Source organism: Portunus trituberculatus, chromosome 16, assembly GCF_017591435.1.
Source record: "Portunus trituberculatus isolate SZX2019 chromosome 16, ASM1759143v1, whole genome shotgun sequence".
In the NCBI taxonomy this organism is placed as follows: Eukaryota; Metazoa; Arthropoda; class Malacostraca; order Decapoda; family Portunidae; genus Portunus; species Portunus trituberculatus.
Window position 1 is genome coordinate 15,429,712 of NC_059270.1, and position 22,241 is coordinate 15,451,952.

At 38.0% G+C, this 22,241-nt stretch overlaps 1 protein-coding gene across 1 annotated transcript in view; it reads right to left on the reverse strand.

The window, feature by feature from the left end:
* LOC123504432 (fidgetin-like protein 1) overlaps positions 1-21,829 on the reverse strand; it is a 63,644-nt gene extending 41,815 nt beyond the window's left edge. Inside the window, exons 1-6 of the mRNA XM_045254943.1 lie at positions 21,307-21,829; positions 20,535-20,625; positions 17,672-17,678; positions 10,584-10,766; positions 10,325-10,433; positions 7,136-7,253 (exon numbers count right to left, since the gene is read on the reverse strand). Of these exons, the coding sequence (XP_045110878.1) occupies positions 7,136-7,253; positions 10,325-10,433; positions 10,584-10,766; positions 17,672-17,678; positions 20,535-20,625; positions 21,307-21,829 (1,031 nt within the window). The remainder of the gene's footprint in view (positions 1-7,135; positions 7,254-10,324; positions 10,434-10,583; positions 10,767-17,671; positions 17,679-20,534; positions 20,626-21,306) is intronic.
* Between the last annotated feature and the right edge of the window lie 412 nt (positions 21,830-22,241).

Here is a 22,241-nt window from a genome sequence, read left to right on the forward strand (position 1 = left end):
AGGGCCAACAATTCTAAAATTATTAGAAAAGTGCACAGTGATTTTCCAACACTGTATATATATATATATATATATATATATATATATATATATATATATATATATATATATATATATATATATATATATATATATATATATATATATATATATATATATATATATATATATATATATATATATATATATATATATATATATATATATATATATATATATATATATATATATATATATATATATATATATATATATATATATATATATATATATATATATATATATATATATATATATATATATATATATATATATATATATATATATATATATATATATATATATATATATATATATATATATATATATATATATATATATATATATATATATATATATATATATATATATATATATATATATATATATATATATATATATATATATATATATATATATATATATATATATATATATATATATATATATATATATATATATATATATATATATATATATATATATATATATATATATATATATATATATATATATATATATATATATATATATATATATATATATATATATATATATATATATATATATATATATATATATATATATATATATATATATATATATATATATATATATATATATATATATATATATATATATATATATATATATATATATATATATATATATATATATATATATATATATATATATATTGTAATTCTTCAAGGTCTTTTTCTTCATGACTGGTTTTATGTCTTCATTTCCTATCTTGTACATACTCCTGATTCTTCTTTCACTCTTGCCAAACTCTATTTTCTTGCATTTTGTCGTGTTGAACTCCATTTGCCATGTACAGCTCCATTTCCATATTCTGTCCAAGTCTTCCTGGAGTAGTTCGCAATCTTTGTCACATCTCACTTTTCTTAACAATTTTGCATCGTCTGCAAATAGGCTCACATAACTGGACACCCCATCCACCATGTCATTTATGTAGACCGCGAACATTACTGGTGCCAACACTGATCCCTGTGGAACTCCACTCTCCACCAAGCCCCATTCTGATGGTCTGTCCTTAATTATTGTTCTCATTTCTCTTCCTACCAAAAGTCTTCCATCCATTTTAGTAAACTGCCATGCACTCCTCCTACCATTTCAAGTTTCCAGATCAGTCTCCGGTGTGGTACCTTATCAAAGGCCTTTTTTAAATCCAGATATATTCCATCAGCCCAACCATCTCTTTCCTGTATTACATCTATCACCCTCGAATAGTAACATATCAGGTTTGTCGTGCATGAACGCCCTTTTCTAAAACCAAATTGACACTCACAAAGTATGTCATTTTCTCCAAGAAGTCTGTCCATCTATTCTTCACCACCCTCTCACACATCTTAGCTACCACACTTGTAAGTGACACTGGTCTATAGTTCAATGGGTCTCTCTTGTTACCTGATTTATAGATTGGGACAATGTTAGCTCTTTTCCAGTCTTGGGGCACTACACCTTCCCTTAATGAGGCATCAATTACTTCACAAACTTTTTCTGCCAGTTGCTCCTGCATTCTCTTAAAATCCATCCTGATACCCCATCAGGTCCCACAGCTTTTCTCACTTCTAAACTCCCCATCATATTCTTGATCTCCTCCACAGTTACTTGAAACTCCTTCATAATCCCTTTCTGTTCCATTACCAGTGGTTTGTCAAAAGCAGTCTCCTTTGTGAATACCTTCCGAAAGCATCCATTCATAGCCTCTGCCATTTCCTGGGATCTTCACTGCATACTCCATTTACTTCTAAACTTTCAATACTTTCTCTATTTTTGATGTTGTTGTTCACATGTCTGTAAAAAGCCTTGGTTGGTCTTTACATTTATCAATTATATCCTTTTCTTGTTTCTTTCTTTCTTCTCTTCTAATCAACACATATTCATTTCTTGCTCTTTTGTAACTTTCCCACTGCTTAATCCGTCTTTTCCTTCTCCACCTCTTCCATGCATCCTCTTTTCTTGTTCTAGCCTTTTCACATCTATCGTTAAACCAGTCCTGCTTTCCAACTTCTCTATGTTGTCTTATTGGTACAAATTTTTCTCACCTTCTTTGTATATTTTTATAAATTCCTTCCACTTTTCATTTGCTCCTTAGCACTCTTGAATTTCATCCAATTTGTCTCTTGAAAGAATTTCTTTAGGTTTCCAAAATCTGTCTTGGCATAATTCCATCTTCCCACTTTATATTCTTCATTTCTTCTAGATTTCTCTTCATCTATCACCTTGAACTCCAAAACTGCATGATCACTCTTTGCTAAAGGGCACTCCACCCTCATCTCCTCAATGACCATTGGCTCTGTACTAAAGACCAAGTCCAGTCTTGACGATGCTCCTCTCCTCCAAACCTAGTATCTTCTTTGACCCACTGAGTTAACACATTTTCCATTGCCAGTGTCAATAGTGTATTTCCCCATGTTGTCTCTGATCCTTCCATTGACCAGTCCTCCCAACACACCTCTTTACAATTAAAATCTCCCATCATTATAGTTCGTTCACAGCCACCCAACATTTCTTCCAGACATGTTCCTGTATCACTTATCATTTCTTCATATTCCTGTACTGACCATGCATTTGTCTTAGGTGGTACGTACACCACTATGTAGTGCCTCTTTTTCCTTCATTAGTTTCTGCTCTGATCTTTAGCACTTCTGCCTTTCCCATACCTTCTTTCACTTGATCCACCTTTATATCTTTTTAACCAGCAACATCACTCCTCCTCCCATCTTACCTACTCTATTTCTTTTCCAAACATTATATTTCCTTCTCCAACCATCATCAGGTCTTCTCCTCTCTCAGTTTTGTTTCAGTAAGACCCACAATATCTGGGTTCTTGTCCCTCAAGTAATCGTTGAGTTCTAAAATCCCGATATCACTCCATTTATGTTGGAATACATTACATTCCGCTCATACGTAAGTTTCTTTAGTCCTTTCTTGCTGTACTTTTCTGGGTTATGAACCACTTCCTCAGTCTCATATCCAAGATTCTCCAGAAAAACTCTTTCTTCTCCTCTTCTGTCCTCTCTTCATTTTTTTCAAAGCCTCCTTTCTCAACTCATTTAACATTTCTCTTTCCTTTTCACCGAGATCTCTTCTCAACCAAATCTTCCTTGTTGTTTCCTGCTGGGCTAGCCTCCATGACTTCTCCACCAATTCATCTACATCCTTTTGTGACTTAAGTTTGATTCTTATTGGCCTCATACCTTCTCTTGTGAACTTTCCAATTCTATGGAAGTCCTCTATTTCTTGTACTAGGTCTTTTCCTCCTCCTGCACCACATTAATGATATTATTTATCACCTTTTTATGTTTTTCTCTCTCCATTTTACTCGGTGTCTTATCCTCCTCCACACCAAATATCACCACACATCTCTTTTTGTCTACAGTTTCCCTCACCAATGTCTCATTTGACTTAATAACCTTCACCACTTTCTCAGCAATCTTCTCTTCTATGATCTGTTGATCTATAATTTCAGCAAGGCCCAAAGTTTTCTCCCCAGACTCTTTGATTTCCTTTTCCAGACTTGCAACTTTGTAATTTACCTCCTTTCTTTCCACTTCCTGACTTTTTTCCATTCAGCCTGCTTCTCCATCACTTTTCCTAGAGATTCTCCACATTTTTCGCAATTCACTTTAATTAGCTTAACTTCCTCTTTCAGTACTTCATTTTCCTTCTTCATATCGGCACACTCTTTCATTACATTGTCATAACTCGTTTCCAGGCCCCATACTTTTCAAACAGTTTTTCAATTTTACCTTCCAACTCCAGAATTTTCTTCACATAAGCGCTCTTCTCCATTATTCCTTGAAATCCTGTGAAGTCTGATTCATCTTTCGAGTTCACGGCCGCCATGTTGCGCAGATGTAAACAAACCAGCTGATGGCTCAAACGCAGGCTACAGTTTATATTCACCTTCCTGGACATTATTTTGCTAATCAACAGTTAACATGACTATATGGAGACGGGACAAACATTACCAGCTCCTTTCCCACCTTGGTTACTCTTAGGCAATGGTAACTGTAGAATTAGAGATGATTGCTCTGGAGCTCAGCGACCACATCCGCCATCGACGATGTCCCGTGTGTGTGTGTGTGTGTGTGTGTGTGTGTGTGTGTGTGTGTGTGTGTGTGTGTGTGTTTTCAAATGTTACAAGGCGGGACGCATGTAACTTATCTTCGAGAGGAGAGGGGAGGAGGGAAGGAGATGGGGAGGGAGGAGGAAAGAGATGGAGAGAGAGAGAGAGAGAGAGAGAGAGAGAGAGAGAGAGAGAGAGAGAGAGAGAGAGAGAGAGAGAGAGAGAGAGAGAGAGATGGGAACAGTCTATGCCATTGGGTAATTTTAGACACAAGGCAGGACGCATGTAGCTTATCTTTAGTGATTGGTGGAGACAAGGATGGTAGGAGGAGCACTAGGATTTCAAGGACAGCATACGGCATGTGTAGTTGGTATCCAACACACTATACGGGACAACTGAACTGAAGAAAGCTCAGAAAAGAAATATGACGTCTACGTAGGCGTCACCGTATTTGCTACTGGGGCTTCATGACGCCTACATAGGCGTCACCGTATTGAATGGATTAACCCTAATGTTCCGGTGATTAAACTATTTTCCAATATCCCATGACGGGTAAAAATGGTAAACCTAGAAATTGTCAGAAGACTGTTTGAATACTAATAATTATTTTTTTTTGTTATTCTGAATACAATGATGTACATTCTAGCTCGATGTGACCTCTGAAAGTTTAGTTATTGCCTTATCAAGGATTCCTCCTCCGCCACTATGTGATCCGTCAAGCAAAAACAGCTCGGTGAGCAATGACACCGTGCAAACACACACACATTCTCTCTCTCTCTCTCATCTTGAAGAGAAATTGTACACTTCAATGAGAGAGAGAGAGAGAGAGAGAGAGAGAGAGAGAGAGAGAGAGAGAGAGAGAGAGAGAGAGTATTCTTTCACCCCTTTTCATATCAAGTTTCAAGCAAATAACATGTAGGTATCATCTCTCTCTCTCTCTCTCTCTCTCTCTCTCTCTCTCTCACACACACACACACTCTTGATCGTCTTCCCAGAACATGAAAGGCACGCCTGCATCTCCGTGAGCCACTCTGGGTTCTCAATACGATGTTTGGAGTCTGTTCTCCATCACCACTATCTCTGTCTTCTCTCTGTTCTGAGAAAACAGGTGGATCCTCTGAATCATTTTCCGAGTCTTCACTACTGCTGTCTTCGCTTTCTTCAGTTTCTTCCTCATAATCACTGTCACTGTAGTCAGGCTCAGAAGCACTGCTAAATAAAAATTATCTGTCTTGTTCCGTAGTGAGTTATGAACTGAGACGTCCCTTCGCTCTTATCAGGGTGCTTTCGACATGGTGGATCGCTGGGGTTGCCAAGTGTCGCCCTCAGAATGGGAGAATAGCTTAGTTACCCCTAAATATACAAAACTAGTGGCAACACCACGGGTGGAAAAAGAAACCAGATACTTCCACTCGCCATCTGACTCGAGAAACCGCGCCTGGAGCTCAAACATGAGGCGCAAAAATTCTTGATTACGGGAACGATCGCCATCGCTACAGACGCACTGATGCAATCATTCATATACAATCACCGGAACATAAGGGTTAAACCTTTTACTGTACTATGATGCACTCTTGCTTTGTTTACTCTCAATGGAAGTTCAAGTCAGGGGTTAAACTTGTTATAATTGGTTCGCTTAACGAAAATTCGCTTAACAAATGTTTTTTAGGAACGTACACCCGTTCGTTAAGCGGGGGTTGCCTGTATTATCTTTTAGCGCTATTTTCATGCTAACTGCATGCCATCCGTCCTGCGGCCTCGCTCAGTGGCGGCTCATGGAAAAATAGAATGGAGGGACTGTGTCACTGCAAGCTTTACACAAGAGTATAATAATGATAACTAAAAGAAAATAATGAAAAAAATAACTAAGCACAGGATTTTATAAACTTACAGTTGTACCGTAGTACAGCACAATGTAAACATAGGCCTTGGACCAAGCATCTATAGAAGCAGGCTGAGCTGCACCAAATGTAGCCCAATAGTCTTAGGTGTAGCACCAAAAAAAATCCTAAATTATCGTACAGCACGAAACTAATATTTTTGTCTCGTTTTATTGTAAATTTTCAAAATTTAATTATAAATATTTGGATAAAACATAACATATACTACAGACTTTTGTTATAACAATTTGTTGGTTGCATATTATTGTATTGTGAGATTAGTGGAGTCATACACCTGGCAGTGAGTGTCTGGGTCTGTGGGGACTGCAGCTCTGCAGGTCCTATGGGTGAGTTGCTGCACAAAGCTTTCCTCTTCCTTTCACCCCTATTCCGTCCAACTCTAATGCAAGAGTTAACCAGTACTCACAATCATTCATACCTTTTTCTGGTAAACTCTGGAACTCCCTGCCTGCTTCTGTATTTCCATTTTCCTATGACTTGACTTCTTTTAAGAGGGAGGTTTCAAGGCATTTATCCCAGACTTTTGGCTAATTCTATTCTAATCCTTGAGGGAACTGACATTTAATCTTTTGTTGCCCCTGGCTGGCTTTCCTTCTGGCATAAAATAAGAAAAGTCCTGAATATTTCCTTAATTTGCAATGGGTGTGAGTAACTGCAATTACTCATATAAATATATTGACATACATTATCACTAATCAAGCATAAATAACATCTATATAAAAGATTCAATAGCATGTTCAGTCTATATATAGATGTCAATCTGGAATGCCCATTTACTGCGAAACTATGTATGGATCAAAGTTAGTAAAATCTATAAATAGTTTACTTTTTTTATCTAGGAGTACACTCATCTACCCTGCTGCCGGGAATGGGTTATTTGTATAACTGAAATTAATAAACTTGTATATAATAAATACCATTTGTCCTTATGTTTTGCTGGGTTAACATTAAATCACTTAGTGAATCTGGAAGTTATTCCAGACGATTGTAAATGCCCCAATTAAGATTCTATCACCCCTATTCTTTGTGAAATATTTATTTAATCATAAATTTTACAATGACAATTGCAAGGAAATATTCTGGGGTCATCACTTACCTTGCCACAGCAAACATAGCTCTCACCATCTTCTCTCCTTCACCTACCCACTTAGAGGTAAGAGATGATGCACTGATACTGAAAAATGTTGAGCCACTCTGACAGGCAATACATTTACCTGAGAAAACAATTTATAAGTAGAATTGCATGAATAAAATGAAAGTGACATAATGACCACTATCATATGAGTCGCCCTGTGCCATTTTGTCGTAACTCCGTCAATCCTACTTTCGAGTAAAACGCGCTTAAAGTTAAACACTGAAAACGTGCATGAAATCGGTCAAAATTATATAAGATTATACATCAAATAAAAGATCTTGGGTAGTTTTGTTTAGTTATGGTGGTTTTCAATAGTAAATTTTTAGCCCATTTCCGTAGCGGTAAATTTTTTTTAGGTGAAATGGTTTCTAAGGTGCTAGTTTAAGAATACATGTTAAAATTAGGAGTGTGTGAAGATTTCATGATGATAGCTGCAAAACTCGATGTTATATGAATTTTTTTCGAGCGAAAAATAAATAATTTATTATTAGCGCAACTTTCATTATCCTTCCAAGTATGTTTAATTTTCTATTATTGTTCAAAAGGGTTGACTAAAGGTAAAAGTTTGTATTTATGCATTGTCTTTACCTAAAATACAATAATGAAAGTTTCTATTAATTTTTAATTATTGTTAAGAAATATTTTTTTCTTTTTATGACAAAAATAAATGATGGTTGGCTCTCATCATTATCAGGATCAAGGTTTTTATGATCCCAACAATGCCCTTAGCAGATTTACCAACCAAATAAATCCCCCTTCAACCCACCAAGTAGGGTTGACTGAGGATTTATTTCACAGTTGGTGGCCACAGCAGGATTGTGACACTTTTGTCAGGTTCTTTCAATAGTCAAGGAAGTCATCTTCTAGGGTGTCTGGGTTGTCAGGTTTATCTTCAGCAGCACCTGCAGCCAGCAGTCCCTGGGCAGTGAAGAGGTCGTTGTACCAGGGCTTGTACTCGAGGGGAATGAAGCTCAGCAGGTGGTTGAGGTCTGCCAACTTCTCTGGTCGTAGCACCACACCCTGGGGATACTTCGCTGGCAGGTCGATGGTGGTGAGGTCAAAGTTCCTCGGATCATAGGCAGCTCCTCTCCCCTTCTGCAGTTTCACTTGGAGTGGCGCCCCGATGTCATCTACGTACGTCTGCCAGATTCTCATACCTTGCTTGTATTCTTCAGTGTACATGAACATCCTGATGTCTTCCTTGTATCTTGACTTGGCAACCTGGGTCTTCATACACTTGGACTGGAGGGGCTGAAGATCCATGAACTGCTCACTCGTCATCTGGACCACGTTGAAGGGGTGTTCATGTCGTGCCTCCCTCATCAGCTCGACGTAGTGACCAGTGGTGTAAATCTCCCACCCACGAAAGAAGTTCTCCAGGTTGCCGAAGTCAGGATCGCATGACATGTAGGAGTGGCCAGGCATCAAGAAGAAGTGTTTGATCGAGCAGAACCTCCCACTCTGGACGAAACGTAGCATCAGAAGTGAGAGGTTGAGGTTCTTGTTCTGGCCACCACAGTTGTCACTGAAGATTACAAGCTTGGTCATCGAGGCAGGGACATACGTGTTGATGTAGTGGAGGAGGCAGCTGCCGATCTCACTCGAATCTCTCTTGGCGAGCTGCTACAGTGTAGCAGGGGTGGTCTCCTTGAGGTTGTGGATGCCAAAGTTGTAGGTCCACATCTTCCTCTTGTAGTAAGTGACGTTGGTGGAAAGACGTGGTGTGACAAGAGTCTGCTGGAGGTCCATGGCAAAAGCAAACAGGGTGGGGTTGGTGTCCTGTTTATACGCAGTCATGAGATCTCTTGCCACCTTCGCCTTCAGGAGATGAACTTTCTTCTGTGTGAACAGCTGACTCTTCTTCGCCTCATCCCTGTTCGCTGTTGCCACCTCTACCTCGTTGGCAATCTTGTCGCAGTAGCTGCACATGTCGACCATGGGAGGTCTGGAACCGATGTTGACCCTTGAAAACACCCTGCTGTACCCATCGAAGCGCATGATCTTCTCTGCAGGCACGTCCTTCTCGGCACACCACTCCTTGAAGAGGTCATAGCAGTGTTTGTGAGAGTAGCCAGGAGGAAGGTAGACGCGATATTGGCTCTTCGCACGTGAGTAGTGAGAGGTACACGTGGGCAGGGACATGATGTGGTCATGGACAAGCTTCATCATAATGTCAGGAGTCTTGTTGTGCGGTGGTGCTGTCTTCCCACGACAATCAACAGGGGCCACACCAGTCCCCCCCCATCCTCTTCAACACGTAGGACAAACGCCTCTCACTGATGCTGTGTATGCTGAGGAACGCTTTTTTGCACACCACGGTCCTCGTGTTGTCCACATACATAGCATATTCGAATGTCGCCTTCCTCCTGCTGTTGGGTCCCACATGTGGATCGCTGACCTCCCTTGAGATCACCGCCTTGGACAGGTAAGCAGACTGGGCGTTGCTGTCTGCCATCTTCCAATATCCACTGAAGATCTGCACAGTGGGGTCTCCAAGTATGGTAAAGCAGGCCTTAAGACACTCACATGGCTCCCCAACCTTACGAGCAGCCACAACCTTCTTCGTTGCCAATCTCATGTACTCCAAACCGCTGTTTCTCATCTTCTTGGCAACAACTTTCTCCCACTCAAGACTTATCAGCCTTCCTTTTCTTCTGGGGGCCTTCAGCAGGTTGACGAGGCTCTTCCAAGGCTGGGGAAGTTGAAGGGGCGCTGGTAGAAGCCATAAGTTCAGGAAAAGAGTAGCGTAGGTCTTGCCGTGACGAGTTAAAGCATGACTGCCGCGACACACGTGGCGAGGCGTGGGTGTGACGTCATGCGCTTACGCGCTGCTGATTGGCTGGCTGCCAGCAGCTGTGAGTGTGGAGATACGACAAAACCGCTCAGGATACAACATGTTAGTCTCACTTTAAAATTTGCGCGACTTTGCACCTTGTTTTAGGTGCCCAAATGGTCGAGTTTGGCTTGGCTGACCTTAGCATACGACTTTTACACCCTTCCCCTACACCAAGCAACCGTTAACTCAGAATCTCAAATTTCCTGGGTTATGACAATATGGCACGGGTGCCTCATATGCTTGTGTAAGCTATTTTGTTTTATTTTATTTTATTACATATTATACTACAAATTGATAAAGATTTGCATATTTACCAATCATTGTCTTCCCTGTGCCTGGAGGACCGAAAAGCAGCAAACCCTTAGGTGGACCTCGCAGTCCAGTGAAGATGTCAGGACGCAGCATTGGCCACACTACAATTTCCTACATAAATAAATTCATTAATAAATTTTCTTCCATCTTTCATAAATTCTTTATTATATTAGGTAAAAATAAATAAATAAATAAATAAATAAATAAACAGATGGTACATTAACCTTTCTGTTTTAACTCAATGATGATAAGATCCTTTACCTTGATAGTGCTTTTAGCTAGTTTTAAACCAGCTATGTCATCCCATGTCACATCTGGTCCACTGTCCATAATTTCATTCATGATCATCTCCACCATTTTGGCATCAATGTTCTGGAGAAAAAATGCAAATAATTTTGTTTTTTCCAGTAGGGACAGTAAATTGTAATCCCTGCATGAGTCAGACTAACTGAAGGGAAGGCTAATCTGAGTTATCCAAAATTCCAAGTAACCCAAAAGATTTTTTTTTTTACATTTTGCATGGGTCTTAACACTAACATTTGATATGATGTGTGTAATGTATTATGTAAACAGGTACATTTACATGGCACACACACACATATACACATGCTTTCAACAGAGTACCACATAGAAGACTCCTATGGAAAATAAAACATATTGGATGAATACAGGGAAGTATCTTAAGCTGGATGATGAACTACTTAACAAAAAGGGAAATGACAAAAATTATAGACACCCCCCATCAAGTTGGAGCACAGTTACTAGTGGCATAACACAGGGTTCAGAGGTGGCAACAATTATATTCCAAGTATATATAAACGATACAGAAGAAGGCTTGGGTAGCTACATAAATTTGTTTGAGAGTAATAAGGAACAGCGAATACTGTATGGAATTGCAGAAAGATATTGACAGGATCTGGGAATGGAGCCAAAAGTGGAAATTAGAATTTAATATCAGGTAAAACCATGTGATGGAAATGGGTAAAATTAATAGAAGACTTAGATGGGAATACAAAATGAGAAAAGAGGCTATAATGAAAAGGAGAAAAGAGAAAGATCTAGGAATGATTATACAAGACACCCTGACTCCAGAAGACACATAAATAGGCTATTTGGTTCAACATACAAGACATTAACAAATATCAAGTTGGCATTCAATTACATGGATAAGAGCATGATGAAAAAGATCATAACAACTATGTTAAGATCTATATGCAGCAGTGGTGTGGTCACCATAAAGGCAGAACATCAGTAAACTAGAAAGAATCCAAAGGTCAACTAGAAAGGTAGTGCCAAAAATAAGGGATCTTCCATATGAAGAAAGACTGAAGGAAATGGATCTACCAACTTTGAAGAATAGTGGGAGAGAGGAGATCTAATAGCAATGTACAAGGTAGTAAACCATACGGAAAATATACACAGACAAGACCTGGTATCACTGACAGAGGATGGAAATAGATGAAAAAGAGGATACTCCAAGGTGTCTGAGGAACATAAAAAAGTTTAGTTTTCCACATAGGGCAGTGGACATGTGGAAAGGATTGAGAGAAGAGATTGTAGCATCAAAAAGTGTGCATAAATTTAAGGAAAAGTTTGATGAAAATAGATATGGAGACAGCCCCGCTTGACAACTAGGTAAATACACACCTACACACATACACATGCAACACACACACACACACACACACACACACACACACACACACACACACACACACACAACAGGGGAAAGAAGAACCATTGTTGCTTGACCTAGTTCTCACAAAGAAACCAGAGCTCCGTCCAATCATACAATACCTTAGTCCAATGGGGAAAAGTAATCGTGTGACATTAAAGATGCAAATGCAGGAGGAAGATGAGATAATTTAGAGAGGACTATAAAAGAGAGATTAAATTATGTAAGAGTGGATTTTGAAAAAATTATGACATATTCTTACAGAAATACAATAAAGGAGCAAAAAAGTTTGTTCCTGTTTATAAAGTTCAGAAAAAAATACATAAATGGTACAGTGCTAGATGCATACAAGCAAAAAAAGCAAAAAATAAAGTGTGGAAGAAACTCTTAAAGCAGGGAAATGACTATAACAGATGGCAGTACAAAGATGCTAGAAATGAATATATTAGAATAAGGAGAGAGGAAGAAAGAAATTTTGAGAAAGATGTAGTGGATAAAAGCAAAGATGAAGCCAAACTTTTGTACAAGTTTATAAGCGGCAAAACAAACAATACAAAAACAATTGAAAAAATAATTAAAGGAGGGAAGGCATACCAAACAGAGAAGGAAATGTGTGAAATAATGAATGAAAGCTTCAAAACTGTATTTACTGCAGAAGATGACTTCACAGAACCTAATAGGACATTGGATTGCCAAGGATTACAGGAGTTTGCAGTGCACAAAGAGGATATTGGAAGATTACTGGATGAGTTGGAAGTCAGAAAAGCAATGGGGCTAGATGGTGTATCAGGCTAGGTGTTAAAAGAATGTAAAGAGCAATTACTGGAGCCAATTTGGGACATAATTTCAAGGTCGATGAATGAAGGGAAAGTTCCACTAGAATGGAAGAGAGCCAACGTAATACCGATATTTAAAGGAGGAAAGGCAACCGAGCCACTAAACTACAGACCAGTGTCACTTACAAGTGTCGTAAGGAAGTTATGTGAAATAATTATCAGAGAAAAATTGGTTAAATTTCTAGAAGAGGAGCAAGTCATTTTGAACAGACAATTTGGGTTCAGGACAGGGCAGTCATGTGTATCAAACTTATTAAGCTTCTACTCCAGGTTTATTGCAGGACTTGAAAACAGAGATGGATGGGTAGACACAGTATACCTGGACATTAAAAAGGCTTTTGATAAAGTCCCTCATGGAAGACTACTTTAGAAACTAGAGAACATAGGAGGACTGTGAGGAACCTTGCTTGAATGAACAAGAGATTATTTGAAGGATAGGGAAATAAGAACTGTGAAATACTCATCTTGGGTTAAAATAACTAGCAGAGTGCCACAAGGGTCAGTGTTAGCCCCCATTATGTTTCAAGTTTATGTAAATGACATTCACATTGGGATACAGTTATATAAATTTATTTGCTGATGATGCAAAGTTGCTAAGAGTTATCAAAACCAGAGAGGACTGTCTGCTGTTGCAGGAAGATTTAAACAAGATCTATAAGTGGAACAGGAAGTGGAAATTAGAGTTTAATGCCAAGAAATGTCATATAATGGAACTAGGAAAGAGTAAGAGAAGACCAGTACGGAACTATTTGATGGGAAAAGAACAAATAATGAAGACTAAAGAGGAAAAAGATCTTGGAGTGGAAAAAAGATCTTGGAGTGATCATACAAGAAAATCTGAGCCCTGATAAACAAATAAACAAGATATTTGGACTATCATATAAAAAGTTAACTAATATAAGAGTGGCATTTCATTACATGGATATGATGAAAAAAAAATCATCACAAGTATGATACGCCTAAAGCTGGAATATGCAGCAGTGGTATGGTCTTCGAGCTCTAAAAAGGATATAAGAAAAGTGGAAAGGATACAGAAGATTGCTACAAAGATGGTGCCAGAATTTAAGGACTTCATATATGAAGAATGACTGAAGGAAATGGGACTGCCAACCTTACAAGACAGAAGAGAATGCGGGAACCTAATAACAATGTATACGATAGTAAATGATATTGAAAAGATAGACAAAGAAGACCTGATGCTGTTGACAGAAGAAGATGGAAGGACAAGAGGACATGAAAAGGAGATCAGGATGAGGCACTGTGTGAAGGATATTAGAAAGACAGTTTTCCACACAAAACGGTGGAAAAATGGAATGCATTGGATAATGAAATTGTTACAGCACATAGTGTCATCAACTTTAAAGAAAAACTAGATAAATGGAGATATGGAGACAGGACACTATGAGCCCCACTCGAACCCTGTACAATACAACTAGGTAAATACACACACACACACACACACACACACAAGGAAATGATATATAAACGAGAAGGAAGAGAAAAAGTGGAACAAGTTTAACTAAAATGATAAAGGCAAAAGACTAAAATGATGTATACGAACATAGATGGGGTTTTATCAAGTAAACTAGAATTAAGAGATTACATAAATAAAGAAAATCCGGATATTGTAAGCCTGGCTGAAACAAAACTAAATGAGGCAATCAAAATAGACTTGGATAATAGGTATAATGTATAGAGAAGAGACAGAGTGGGTAAAGGAGGAGGAGGAGTCATGATTATGTTAAGGAAGGAGATAGTGATAAACCAAGTGGAATGTGGGGAAGGGAAAGCAGAAGTATTGTATGTTAAGATGCATATTAATAAAAAAGAGTTAACAATCATTGTAACATATGTGCCACCAAAAAACAAATTCATGGACCAATCAAGAATATAAAGACATGATAGATGACACAATAAGTAGTCTAACGAGAATTGTTAACAAAAGGAAAAAGTTATATTAGTAGAAGATTTCAACTGTAAAGAAGTGGACTGGGAAAATTATGAAGTGGTATGGGGAAGAAGCCTGGGAGAAAGATTCTTGAACCCTATGATAGACAATATGATGGACCAGAGAGTAAAGTTAGAATGCACAAGATTCAGAGGAAACGACGAGCCAGCGAGATTGGACCTAGTTTTTACAAGGGGTATACAAATGAATGATGATATAAGATATAAGTGCCCATTGGGAAAGAGTAACCATGTAATATTAGAAATAGATATAGAAGAGGGAAAGGAAGATAGAGACGATTCATACAAAGGAGACCGATTAAATTACAGAAAGGCTAATATTGAGAATCTCAAGAACTATTTTAAAAACGTAAACTGGGAGGAGATGGAAAACTCAGAGACGATGCAAGAGAAATATAACTTATTTTTGGAAATATACAAAACAGGAATCAGGGAATATGTCCCGAAATATAGACCTAAAGAAGAAGGAAAGAAAGATTGGTTTAATGCAAGGTGTGCTAGGGCAAAGGAGAAAAGAGATGGAGCATGGAAAAGGTGGAGGAGAAATAGAAATCCAGCAAATAAGGAAAACTTCAAGGCTGTGAGAAATGAACATATTAAGGAGAGGAAGGAAGAGGAAAAGAACTTCGAAAAGGACGTTGTCGAAAAATGTAAGGAGCAACCAAAATTGTTCTATAGATTCATAAATGGAAAAATTAGGCAAAGAGAAACAATAGAAAGGTTAAAAGAAGAGAACGGGATGGTGGAAGATCCAAAAAGTATGGCAGAACTATTAAATAATAAATTCCAAGAGGTCTTTACTAAGGAATCCAAATTTGAAAGGCCACAGGGTAATAGAGACACAATCTATATGAAAGAGATTAAAGTAACCAAGCTTGAAATAAAAGAGTTAATGAAGGAACTTGATGAAGAGAAGGCAATGGGACCAGATGAAGTCTCAGGCAGAATACTGAAAGAATGTAGGGAAGAACTAGCAAGTCCTATATACACATCATAAAATGCTCAATAGAAAATGGAACAGTACCAGTAGAATGGAAAAGAGCTGATGTGGTTCCCATATATAAGAGTGGAAGGAAGGAAGAACCTTTAAATTACAGACTGGTATCACTAACTAGTGTAATATGCAAGATGTGTGAAAGAATAATAAAGAAAAAATGGATCGAGTTCCTTGAAGACAACAAATTAATATCAAATAGCCAATTTGGTTTTAGAAAAAGGCAGTAGTGTGTAACTAATTTATTGGGTTTCTATTCTAGAATAGTTGATAGAGTACAAGAGAGAGAGGGATGGGTTGACTGTATTTATTTGGATTTAAAAAAGGCGTTTGACAAAGTGCCACATGAAAGATTACTATGGAAGTTAGAGGAGAAGGGTGGCTTAAAAGGAAGCACATTGAGATGGATAGAAAATTATTTGAGAGGGAGAGAAATAAGGACGGTAGTTAAAGATATGAAGTCCAAGTGGAGAGCAGTAGAATGCGGAGTGCCACAGGGGTCAGTATTGGCACCAATACTTTTCCTCATTTATATTAACAACATGCCAAAAGGAGTGAACAGCTACATAAATCTGTTTGCAGATGATACGAAACTGTGCAGAGTTATAAAGCAAAAAGAGGATTGTGAAATACTGCAAGAAGACCTAAATAAGATCTGGGAATGGAGTAAAAAGTGGGAAATGGAATTCAATGTGAACAAAAGCCATGTCATGGAAATGAGAAAGAGTGAAAGATGACCTGTGGAAATCTATAAGATGGGAGATGGAGTAGAACTGGAGAAAGTTAAAAAGGAAAAGGACTTAGGAGTGACGATGGAAGAAAACAATCAACCGGTAAGCCATATTGATAGAATTTTTAGAGAAACATATAATTTGCTAATGAATATTGGAATAGCTTTTCACTACATGGACAAAGAAATGATGAAGAAATTGATAAGTACTATAATAAGACCCAGATTGGAATATGCAGGAGTAATGTGGACCCCTCATAAAAAGAAACACATAAGGAAATTGGAAAGACTACAAAAAATGGCTACAAGAATGATTCCAGAATTTGAAGGGATGACATATGAGGAGAGACTAAAGACTATGGATCTGCCAACCCTGGAACAAAGAAGGGAGAGAGGAGACCTGATACAAGTTTATAAATTGATCAACGGAATGGACCAAATGGATAATGAGAAACTGATCCTGAGAGAAGAATATGACATCCGAAGCACAAGATCGCATAGTAAAAAGCTGAGAAAGGGAAGATGTCTGAGAGATGTTAAAAAAATATAGTTTCCCGCAAAGATGTATTGAGAAGTGGAACAGTTTAAATGAAGAAGTAGTGTCTGCAATGAGTGTGCATACTTTTAAAGTAAGATTGGATAAGTGTAGATATGGAGACAAGGCCACACGAGCATAAAGCCCAGGCCCTGTAAAACTACAACTAGGTAAATACAACTAGGTAAATACACACACACCTGTTTCACTGACTAGTATTATATGTAAGATATGTGAAGAAGTGATTAAAGCCAAGTGGTGTGAATTTCTAAAAAGTGAAGGAATCTTAATGGAGAACCATTTTGTCTTCAGAAAAGGAAAATCATGTGTATCAAATTTATTTTGTTTCTACTGAGGAGTGGTTGATATTTTACAGGAGCAAGATGGCTGGGTCAACTATGTGTACCTACAATGATTGTAGTTATTAAACACTCGAAGGCGAGGGTGTCTCCCATCTATGCATGGTTGGTACAACTTGTAATTTTCACTTGCACCATTTGTTTAGACATTGTAAGGCAAAAAAAGGCAGGTAAAAATAGGCTGGATTGTGGCTTGCAAGGTGTGAAATAACGGGCGAGATATTCAATAGATCCTCCTCCCATTGCAGTTACATGGACACTGAAATGGGAGGGGAGAGGGTGTGTTCCTGTGTATGCCATAGTACTAAGTTGCCAGTGCCCACCTTTCCTTACCAAAGAAACCACTTTCCATGGCTTTTTCCGTGCTTATTATCATCATTTATGGTACAGAGAGTGGGGAGGGGGGAGGCCCCGGGCTGTGGTGGGTGTGGCAGGGGGCCTTTAAAGTTTAAATACCACACGTAGTTTAGCGTATTTCCCCAAAATACTCCATCACTATGTTGCCATATGTTTGGGGATGCTCTGGTGGTGTTTTGGGGATTTTCAATATTTTTCAGATTTTTCGATACCATAGCCACCGGACGATCCTCTTAAAGGCAGCTGGGAGATTTGAACAAAGAAAGGGAATTCTCTGGATTTAGGGAGGAAAGAGCTAACATTAAAAGCATTATTTCACTGGACAGAGCACTTAAAGTTCTGAGGGAAATGATTGCCAGGATTTCTGAACAACAGGATCAGCTGATTGCAGGGAACCTTGAGCTGAGAGAGAGGTGCAAAAAGTTAGAGAGCACTGTTATAATGAATAAGGACATGAAGAAAACTCTGGACGAAATAAAAAAGGGAAATTAGCACCCTTAAGTGCAAATGTGCAAACTATAAAGTAGCGCTGCAGGGACTTGAGCAAAAACTGGACACCAGCATGGAAACAAGAAAGGTGATCAGTGAAAGAAAAATAGGGGAATGGAAGGTCTGGAAAAAAGAACAGGATGAAGAAAAAGTGAATATTGCTAAAGTAGTCAAGCAACAGATAAGAGAAAACACAAGACACAGTCATACAACTGAAAAAAAAAAAAAAAAAAAATAGTGAGAGATATGGAGAACAATAAGAAGAGTATGGTTATAAATGGACTAGAAGAAAAAAAAAGAACCCAGAGAAAATTGTGAGGGAGGAGAAAAAATAGATGGTTAAGGAAATTACCTCAGCAGTTCAAGATGAAGAAAAGTCTTGAGAAAGATATAGAGGAAATATATAAACTTGGTAAACATTGTAAGGGAACCAAAAGACCACTGAAAGTTAAAATGAGATTACAAGTGAGGATAGAACAAATATTAGTGAGGACCGGAAAACTGGCTGATAAGGCAGAACATAAAAATATATGGATAAAGAGAGAGGTGAATCAAGTAGAAAGGGTAAAAGAGAGATAACCAAGAAATGAAGCTAAGGAAAAAGAATGAGGGAGGGACAGAGAATGAGAAGATATTCTCCTGGAGGATACAAGACATGAGACTGAAGAAATGGTATATTTGGGAAGGGGAAGGAAAGCATTAAGAGTCATGTATACAAATAAAGATGGATTTATATCAGGATACTTGGAAATGAGAGATTATACATATTGGAAAAAGGACTAGATGTGGTATGCATAACAGAAATAAGTGAAGACATCCAAGTGAATTTTAAAGATCAGCAATATAATGTTTGTAGGAGAGGCAGAAGGGGAAAAGCAGGAGGAGTACTGATAATGACTCAAGAGGATATGATATATACATGGAGGAGGTACAGAACGGAGATGGAATGGCCGAGATTTTAAGCATAACAATTAGGACAGTGGGAGGGAATAAAAGAATATCATAGTTGCATATGTGCCACCAAAGACTGATGTCCATAAAGAAATGCAAAGTGCTAAGCTTCTGGGACAATATGTTAAAGAAGAACAAAAGATTGCTACTTGTGGGAGATCTAAACTATAAACATGTAAACTAGGAAGAAATGGATACAAAGTCATGCTGGATGTTGGGGGGAGGAAGTGTTACAACTGGTAATGGTAAACACATCTAACCAATGAGTGAAGGACTATACAAGGTATAGAGGGGAAGAAGAACCATCAATACTGGATTTGGTAATATTGAGTGGAAAGAAATTATGAAAGGCAAAACAATTCAAGAGAAGTATGATATACTCCTAGACAAGTATAATGAAGGAGTAACAAGATGCTTTCCAGAATACAGAGTAAAAAAGCAATGGTATAATGCTATATGTGCAAAAGCTAAAAGTGTAAGGATGCAGCTGAGAAAAAAATTAAGGAAGTAACAGAATGAAGCAACTTGGAAGAAGAATAAAGAGGCATGGAACAAATACATTAGGATAAGAAGGGAGGAGGAGAGAAATTCTGAAAAGGATGTAGCGAAGAGATGTGAAAAGGAACCCAAGCTTTTTATAAGTATATAAATGGAAAAATGATGAACACAGAGACCATCACTAAAAGAAAAAATACAAGAATGGAGTGAACATATTAATGAGAGCTTTAAATCAGTATTTAATGAAGAGGGAGATGTGATCAGCAGCTCTCTCATGGAAAGGAAGGTACCATGGGAGTGGAGAATAGCAAATATAGTCCCAATATATATAAAGGAGGAAAAAAAGATCAACCCCCTAATTATAGACAAGTGTCACTGACTAAAGCTGTGGGAGATCTGTGAAATTTGAATTAAAAAAAAAAAAAGGTTAAAATAACTGGAGGAAAATGAAATGATAAAAAAGCTCATAATTCGGTTTCAGAAAAGGAAGATCATGCATAACAAATTTACCAAGTTTCTATACAAGAGTAGTAGATGAAATACAAAGAAGAGATGGATGGGTTGACACAGTGTATTTGAAAGGCCTTCGATAGAGTACCACATAGAAGACTCCTTTGGAAAATGGAACACATCAATGGAATAAAGGGAAATATCTTGGAATGGATGACAGACTACCTAACAGATAAGGAAATGAGGACAATGATAAGAGATACCCCATCTAGTTGGAGCAGTCACTAGTGGCGTACCACAGGGTTCAGTGCTGGCACCAATTATGTTCCAAGTATATACTAACAATATGCAAGAGGGTCTGAGTAGTTACATAAATTTGTTTTTGCAAATGATGCAAAGCTTTTGAGAGTAGTAAGGAACATCAAAGATTGTAGGGAATTGCTGAAAGATATTAACAAGATCTGAAAGTGGAACCAAAAGTGGATATTAGAATCTAATACCAGGAAATGCCATGTAATGGAAATGGGTATAAGTTATAAACCTATGTGGGAATACAAAATGGGAGAAGAGATGTGACATTTTCCTGCCTGTCATGTAGTTTCTCATCCAGTCTGCCAGGGTTTCCCTTATTCCCCCAATACTTTTCAGCTTCCACATTAGCCTGTTGTGTGGAACCTTATCAAATGCTTTTTTCAAATCAAGGTACACACACTCGACCCAGCCATCTCACTCCTGTAAAATATCAACCACTCCTGAGTAGAAACATAATAAATTTGATACACATGAATTTCCTTTTCTGAAGCCAAACTGGTTCTCCGTTAAGATTCCTTCACTTTTCAGAAATTCACACCACTTAGCTTTAATCACTTCTTCACATAACTTACATATAATACTAGTCAGTGAAACAGGTGTGTATTTATTTACCTAGTTGTTGTTTACGGGAGGAGTAGTTCAAACTCGTGCTGTCCTGTCTCTATATCTACTCTTATCTAACTTTTCCTTAAATCCGTGCATTGTTTTTGCTTCAACCACTTCTTTCTCCAGCCCATTCTAGATCCCCACAATTCTTTGTGGAAAACTGTATTTCTTTATGTCCTTTGTACACACACTCATCTTCACTTTTCTCCCATGCTTCCTCCCACTTCTCATATCCCTGACCACCAGATCATCACGGTCCAACTTCTCAATGCCAGACAGAATCCTATACATAGTGATAAGGTCTCCTCTCTCCCTTCTTTTTTCTAGTGTCAGCAGACTCAATTTTTCCAGTTTCTGCTCATAAGACAGATTCACCAAGGTTTGGAGCAGCTTCGTCACAGCCCTCTGCATGCATTCCAGCTTCCTCTTATCCCTTTCCATTCTTGGAGACCAAAGTACCACTGCATACTCCAACCTGGGCTTAATCATTGTAACAATCAACTTCTTGATCATCTCTTCATCCATGTAACAGAATGCAGTTCTTATGTTCCTTACTAAATTGTATGCTTCACCAGATTTCCTCTTTACATGAACCTCTGATGAGAGCCCCTCCATCACAGTTATTCCCAGATCTCTCTCTTCAGTCTTTATTTCCAATTCCTCATCCCCCATCTTATATCTGTACACTGGTCTCATACTGCTCTTCCCAAAATTCATCACTCCACACTTCTTGATATCAAATTCCATTTGCCACTCTCTGCTCCACTCCCAGATCTTGTCTAAGTCCCTCTGCAATGCCTCACAGTCTTCTTTCTTAGTTATTTTCCTCATTTATTTGGCATCATCTGCAAACAAACTCATATAGCTATTCACTCCTTTCATCATATCATTTATGTAAACAGCAAAAAGTAACGGTGCCAAAACTGACCCCCTGAGGTACTCCAAGTTGATTTCCTATCTCTTATTACTGTTCTCATCTCTCATCCAGTCAAGAAATCACTGATCCATTCCAAAAGTCTACCCCTCAGCCTGCCATGTTCTCTCACTTTCCTTTTATGAGGGATTTTATCAAATGCTTTCTTCAAGTCTAGATAAATTCCATCCACCCATCCCACCCTTTCTTGTACCACATCTATGACCCGAGAGTAGAAGCACAATA